The sequence below is a fragment of the Leptonychotes weddellii genome, chromosome X (assembly GCF_054177405.1).
Source record: "Leptonychotes weddellii isolate Sample4059 chromosome X, ASM5417740v2, whole genome shotgun sequence".
In the NCBI taxonomy this organism is placed as follows: domain Eukaryota; kingdom Metazoa; phylum Chordata; class Mammalia; order Carnivora; family Phocidae; genus Leptonychotes; species Leptonychotes weddellii.
Window position 1 is genome coordinate 93,500,360 of NC_138385.1, and position 7,672 is coordinate 93,508,031.

The window sequence follows — 7,672 nt, forward strand, 5'->3', positions numbered from 1 at the left end:
GAAGGCAGACGCTTAACGACTGAGCCACCCAGGCGCCCCTGGTATCAATAATTCTTATATGCTCTATGTCAGCAATGAATCAAGAATTACAATCTATCGGGACACCTGGGTGGCTCAGTCGTTAAGCGTCTGCCTTCGGCTCAGGTCATGATCCCAGGGTCCAGGGATCGAGCCCCGCATCGGGCTCCCTACTCCGCGGGAAGTCTGCTTCTGCCTCTCCCACTCCCCCTGCTTGTGTCCCCTCTCTCGCTGTGTCTCTCTCTCTGTCAAATAAATAAATAAATAAATCTTAAAAAAAAAAAAAAAGAATTACAATCTATCAAAATAAACCCTCAGTAACTTACACATATAGTCATCATGATCGTCAACAAAAGAAACACAGAAATTTGTATTCCTACTATATAAAAAGTATCTTTTAAAAATTCAATTTCTCGGGGTGCCTGGGTGGCTCAGTGGGTTGAGTGTCTGACTCCAGATTTCAGCTCAGGCCATGATCTCCAGGTTGTGGGATCAAGCCTCGCGTGAGGCTCTACACTCAGCACAGAGTCTACTTGAGATTCTCTCTCTCCCTCTTCCTCTGCTCCTCCACCCACTCAAGTTCTCTTTCTAAAATGAACAAATAAATAAAATCTTTAAAAATTAAATTTCTCATGTTCCCCAGATATATATATGGCACACTAAAAAGATGAAACCTGTAATTAGAGCACCAGTCATCATCACCACATCTCATTTTATTTGCAGAATGTGCCTTCTTTCTCCATTCTTGGATGGTCCCCAAGAAGGAAATACAATGTAGGGAAAATAAGAAAATACTACCACTAAGGTAAGTAGAGGATTATTCATATAACTATGTGATTGAGTTCAGGAGGATAGGCTCCTTCCTAGGCTCTCAAGTTACTAAAAAGAAAAGAAGAATCTTATCAGAAAACCCTTTTCTCGGGTTAACAGAGCACTGAAAGTGGAAGGGTGGGCACAAAGTGGATGGATATGATGTTGCTGAGAAAATCATCAATGCAGTGTGTTTGAATAGCCATTTATCATCAAACAGGATTTCTCTATTCAGAAGAAAATTGGCAACTGCTTCAATATTTACATCATGTTTCTAGCAAAGTGGTCAGGTATAAGAGATACTTGATTACTGTTTGTTGAATGAATGAATGAACGAACGAACCAATAGGTAGGCCAGTCCTCCCAACAAGAGGTCGAGTTTATTTCTTTATCCCTTGAATCAGGACTTGGCCATGTAACAGGTTTCGGCCAATGAGGCAAAAGCCATGCAAACAGAGGCTTCAAAACCACCTTTGCTTTGAGGCTTGCCCTCTTGCTGCAGGGAAGTTTTCGGTTATCACATGAAGCAACTTGGACTGGCCCACTGGAGAATGAGTCTCCATGGAACAGAGATGGTCTGTCCCAGCTGAGGCCTCGTAAACCAGCCAGCCTCCAAATGATCTGCTGAGTGACTGTTGCTACCTGAGTGATTCCCATTGAGACCAGCAGAAGAACAATCCAGCTGAACTTCAATTACTGACTCCCCCAAATCACTGGTACCCAGAACTGTGAGCAAATAAAATGGTGTTTGTTTTATACCATTAAGTGTTTGAGTGGTTTGTTACACTGCAATAGGTAACTGGTATTTAATTAACTAAAGTTCTTACCTTTCATAGATGATCCCAAAGCTAATGATACACGATCAGCAGATATATAAAAGTCATTTTATCTGGGGAAGGTAACTTACCCAAGTAAGAGTTCTGGGGACCGATACCACCTGGTGGCCACATATTCTGTATAATTAGCATTATTGCCTTCTGATAGATTCCGAGCAAAACCTGAAAGACAGAAAAACCCAAAGGTGTAACTTTGAAAAAGAAATCATAACTTCATGTTGGCAAAGTATTTCAGTGCTAGTAATATTTTAAAGGAACATCAAAAGAACATAATAACTGGTACTGAATGGGCTGTTTATTAATGGTGCCTTCGTTATTTTAAAACATTAGTCCATTCATATGTCAATTAAAATATACAGTGTACTCACTAAAAAAACCAGTCTCCTCCTATACTAAAGAAATCCATATTTTTCAAGTTATCACATGCTTTTATAAGCATTCAGAGCATACTTCTAAGTCAGCTCTCTCAATAAATGCAAATCTTAGGACCAAAATGAAGTCCCTACAAGAGCCCAAGTTAAAGCTAAAATACCCTGTCACAGATGGTCATTATATTCTCTTTTTCACCCAAAGATTTTTTATTTGTTTACTTGAGAGAGAGATCACAGAGGGAGAGGGAAAAGCAGACTCCCCACTGAGCAGGGAGCCCGACAGGGGACACGATCCCAGGACCACGAGATCATGATCCGAGTGGAAGGCAGACACTCAACCAACTGAGCTAGTCATTATACTCTGATATGTGGGACTTAACATTACTATTCGTAGATCTACTGTTGCTGATCAGTTCTAGCCATTATATAGACAACTAATGGTTGGCAATGATGGAAACTAAGCAGGCCAAAATTATTTTAATCTCCTTATGTGACTGAGAAGCATATTAGGGGTATCTTAATTACTTACAGACTCTATCAATAATTATTTTCCCTCCAAACCCTTTCAGAAGGTTTTGGGGCCAAAAAATAAGCCACCTAACTCACCAAAAGCATTATGGATAGTCACAGAGAACCAGAACATTAAAATTAGGGGTAAAAATTAAGGTGTCAGTTTTGAAAAGTAGAAAACAGTGTAACAGTAAAAAATAAAAACAACCACAGCAAAAAACAAAGCCCTAACGTCAGTTAATCAACGCTTCTTCATAAGACATATTTGGAAGAAATATTCCTATTTTCAAATGGGATTCTTCAAGCTAGACAAAGGAGCCCGGTGCTCTGGGAAGGAAAGCAGTTGAGAAGTGTTCACTGGGGACACATAGGACATAGAGAACCACATGCAGTGCAGCCATGTGAAATTTCCTTACCACTTCAAATTGTCTTTCCTTTAAGAAATGATGCCAGGGGGTGCCTGGGTGGCTCATTTGGTTAAGTGTCCGACTCTTGATTTCGGCTCAGGTCATGATCTCAGGGTCCTGGGATCAAGCCCTGAGTCTGGCTCCGTGCGCAACGGGAAGTCTGCTTGAGAATTCTCTCTCCCTCTCCCTTTGCGCCCCCCCCACACTCTCTCTCTCTCTCTCCCTCCCTAAAATAAATAAACAAATCTTTAAAAAATAAAAATAAAAAAAAGAAAAGAAATGATGCCAGGCCAGGGATACCCTTTTCCTATTATTAACCATTCTATAGGCATCTCTTTTGTATTTATAACTTGTTTACAAATTTCAGTAATTTGGGGGTTTAAGCAAATCACCAACCCATAGAATCATGGATGCATAGTAAAGGGCATATGAGGTGCATAAAATCTCAGTATTTGATGGTAGTCACAATTATGGATAGGAAGTGAGAAATAGAACCAGAAATATTCCTGAAAATCATAATACTAAGAAAGTGCTAAAAATGTCAAGGTCAAAATCTTTTAAATAACTGTATTTTGGTGTTTCTTTTTTATTCTTCTAAGCACTTCATAAGATGTTTAACATATAGCAGGACTCTTTGCAATATTCTTTATAAAGTATGAAAAAATTTAAGCCCTTATTATAAAACATTTTTCCTCAGGCAAGCAGGTTCATAATATTCAAATTCTTTGCAAACACTGAGTGAAAACAGTTACACATGCTTCTAATAGCTACACTGGAGAAAACTAGTCATTCACACAGTGCATTCTTAGAATGCTTCTATTTCTCATTTGTTCGATCCACCTCCGAGGTACTAATCTAACCTATGCTTATGAAAGGAGATGAATTCTCACTTATATGTAGAGGTTTACATTATATTTATGATTATACTTGAATGTGTGAAAAAACATTAAAAAAAATCAAGTTGTTATTTTTCAGCATATGCATTAGACAAAAGATTTTTTTAAGGTGACCCAGAACTTAAACACCCTAATTTATAGTTTTAAAACTTTTTTGAATTATTTTAACTCAAATTTTTAATAGCACTTAATACAGTTTCATATATATGGAAAAGAATGCACAATTTTCTACTAGGAGAGAGTACAATTCAAAAGCTTCCTTAAACACTTAACCAGGAGCTGGAATATTACACATCAATTACTAATCTCATTCACTGAACATTTAAAGGGAATAAATGGAATTGTTCTAAAAATGTCTTTGACCTTTATAGATATGTAACTATTGCATATACATGATACATATGTATCTACCTATGCATATTGTTAGTGCTTATGATTATACCTAAAATAATTTCTACTTTAATACTTTAAAAATATTTCTTTTATCCTACCCAAAACAGAAGGCATAGTGGATTTCATAGAAAATTGGTTTTTTGGAATCATTAAGTACTGGGTTTATGAATATATGCTCGTGCATCTATTTGCTTTGTGTTCTCATTGAACAAATACTGCATTATGAATTTTTAAAAAAGAATAGACAACACTATGCAAAGAGAGTATTTTCCCAGCAATCAATTTTTCAACATATGACCCAATAGAATATTCCTCTGCTAACTGAAGTCAAAACATAAAAAAATACTTTTAATAAGCCTTTAAAAGCTACCTATATGTTATATTTAATTCTACTTACAGGGCTCAATTTCTTTTTTAACTTACCAAAATCACACAGTTTCAAAACATCATTGTGGCTGATTAAGAGATTTTCTGGCTTTATATCTGAAGTATAAAGACAAAAAACACAATTATTAAAAAATGTTCTATGGACTGCTGACTGACACTATTGGATCACTATAATGGCACCTAATTAGAAATATCCATGGTAATGTGAATAGAAACTGTGGCAGTGAAAAGCAGGGTAACACCTTTTTTGCTGATACATAAAAGTTTCAACTAATTTCTTTTTGAGAAACATGAAAACCCACAATTTAAAAAATATTTTTCCCTTCAAATCTTAAAGGTATTAATGCGATCTCTGAAAGGAATTTAAGAATCACTGAATCTAGGCCACCACGTTTCAAGGAACTATTCTACTTTATAAAGTAGTAAGAACATAAATTTTTGGAGATAGAATATCAAAAGAAATGTTCACACCCACAAGATACTTTATTTTATTTTAAAGATTTTATTTATTTATTTGACAGAGAGAGAGAGAGCACAAGTAGGCAGAGTGGCAGGCAGATGGAGAGGGAGAAGCAGGCTCTCCACTGAGCAGGGAGCCGGATGTGGGGCTCGATCCCAAGACCCCAGGATCATGACCTGAGCCGAAGGCAGCTGCTTAACTGACTGAGCCACCCAGGCGCCCCCCCAGATACTTTAAAAACACATATAAGTAGGGGCGCCTGGGTGGCTCAGTGGTTCAGCGTCTGCCTTCGGCTCAGGTCATGATCCCAGGGTCCTGGGATCAAGCCCTGCATCGGGCTCCCTGCTCCGTGGGGAGTCTGCTTCTCCCTCTCCCACTCCCCCTGCTTGTGTTCCCTCTCTCGCTGTGTCTCTCTCTTTAAATCTTTAAAAAAATTTAAAAATAAATAAAATAAAAAAGATTGCCACCTTTTAAAAAAAAAACACATATAAGTAGCTAGCATTATATTTCCTAGAGGAAAAACTATATAAAACGATAGAATTTGTTGTGATTTTGTATATAATGTCTACATTTACATATCTCTTTAGCTTTTCTGTGTGGTTCACAATTATAAATATCTAATGCTGAAGTTATCCTGCATGAATCAAGAAAACATTTCTCATTTTTTCCATGGATCTTCAGAAGATGTGGTGGGAGCTGAGTAGAAATATACAGAAAATGCTATGTAATTCCTGCCTTGGGAGATCTCACAATTTTATTTTTAGAGTACCCATCATCTATATCAGATGGCAGAGGTGAAAATGGAAAAAGGGAAGCAATAGGAGCAAAATCTGTAGATTTCAGAATCATGGTTTCTACTGCTAATTCACAACCATTGATTTATTACTATATACTTAACCAAATCACAGCATCACTATAGAAATGAAGCTAAATCAGTTCCTTATTAATAGCCTAATATTGTAGTATAGACTGTTATTAGAATCATTACCCTAGACACTAGATAGATATGCAGTTGACTTGGAGATCTATCTATACCACCAAAAACCTTGATGAGGTAACTAGTATGAAAATCAAATCCAAGAGAAATATAAAATGTCTTTTTCTAGATATAATAGGAGTTGGCATTCTTCACATGACCTTTAAGCTATTCTTAAAATGAGACTATTTTTAAAGTGATATGCTTGTGTGTTTGTATAGGTAAATTAAAATGTAGTATTCATTTATCTGGTAATTCAGAGACAAGAAGTAGATATTGTAAGACTTTCTGATAAACATCTTCTGGCTTCATTATTTTATCAGTGTGTCCCATTACTGTAAAACTCTGGAATTCAAGAGAGATTATCAGGAGAAGACAAACAGTGTAGAGTCAAAGACCGTGCTGAGAAAGTAATTTCCCTTTTATTATTATAAACCACCCACCTCATAGCAATAAAACAGTTTACGGAAGCCAACTCATTACCTTTATGCAAGGTTGATCATGCCTACAACTTGCAATGGGCACTTTTCACTAATGGATAGGGAAATTCAGGAAGTGAAGGGTATATACCAGAGGTGGTTGGTCTAACAGGGAATGAGAGGTGACTGTCAATGGGGGTCAGAGACCACATTTAAAGCCTTATTCTGGGTGGTTTCACATTTTCTGGTCTACCAGTAGGACCAAAAGGCAACAGAGAACATCCCTTTGCTCTTTTTGCCCAAAGTAAGCTTCAAAGTTCCTATTTGTTGAGTTCTTTATATCCCTAGGCATTTCTAAAGTTGAGAATAGATCTGGTTATACAAACAGATATCTCACCATAATATCCAAATAAATTTGCAGTCCATCTTTTTGGTGATCCAAAAGGAGACTTGGAAGGTGAACGACATCTCATATCCTGTACTTTCAAAATGTATTTAATTTAAATGGAACGTCAGTGCCCATGGAAATACTCTTAAGACAGTAATATGTAAAATATTTCATTGTTAACTCTGATGTTTTCTTAGTATTTTCCATTTCAAAAATTCCATACTTACCTCTATGGACAATATCATTCTTATGGCACCAGTGAATAGCTTTGATTAGCTGATAGATGTAACTTTTAACTTTTTCAGGTGGAACTCCATTTGGCATTTCTTCCAGTAATTCAAGCATATTCTAAAAATTAAATAGGGAGCCATTAATCTCCACAAATTAGGTAGACCCATAAATCATGTATTAACAACTTAAGAAAGCATCTTGGATGATAATTCACCCAATATACAGCATGCATTTTTAAAAACTGTTTTGTTTTCCATCTACTATCTTTTTCATGCAGAAGCAGGATACTGTATTAAATCAAAGTTCTCTTTTAAGAGAAATTCCATTTTTACTACTCCCCAGTGATGCCCCAAATAATAACCCTGGCACTTTCCACTCTCCCTAAAACCTTTCAGGCATCACTTTAGAATACTTTCAAGGGAAAAGCAATACAAAGTAGAGACAAGATGCTGTAATGTATAAAGGAGGGGGGAAACAGTCATTTTAACACATCCCACTATGCATGTTTAATAGAACCCTGCAATAAAATCAAGCCTTGAAAATATTTCTGGGAGACCTGGGAAATATTCT

The 7,672-nt window shown here is 36.7% G+C and overlaps 1 protein-coding gene across 1 annotated transcript in view; it reads right to left on the reverse strand.

The window, feature by feature from the left end:
* The window catches only part of CDKL5 (cyclin dependent kinase like 5), a 133,687-nt gene that overhangs the window by 49,752 nt on the left and 76,263 nt on the right, over nt 1-7,672 (reverse strand). Inside the window, exons 5-7 of the mRNA XM_081807975.1 lie at nt 7,099-7,219; nt 4,665-4,724; nt 1,736-1,826 (exon numbers count right to left, since the gene is read on the reverse strand). Coding sequence (XP_081664101.1) covers nt 1,736-1,826; nt 4,665-4,724; nt 7,099-7,219 — 272 coding nt within the window. The remainder of the gene's footprint in view (nt 1-1,735; nt 1,827-4,664; nt 4,725-7,098; nt 7,220-7,672) is intronic.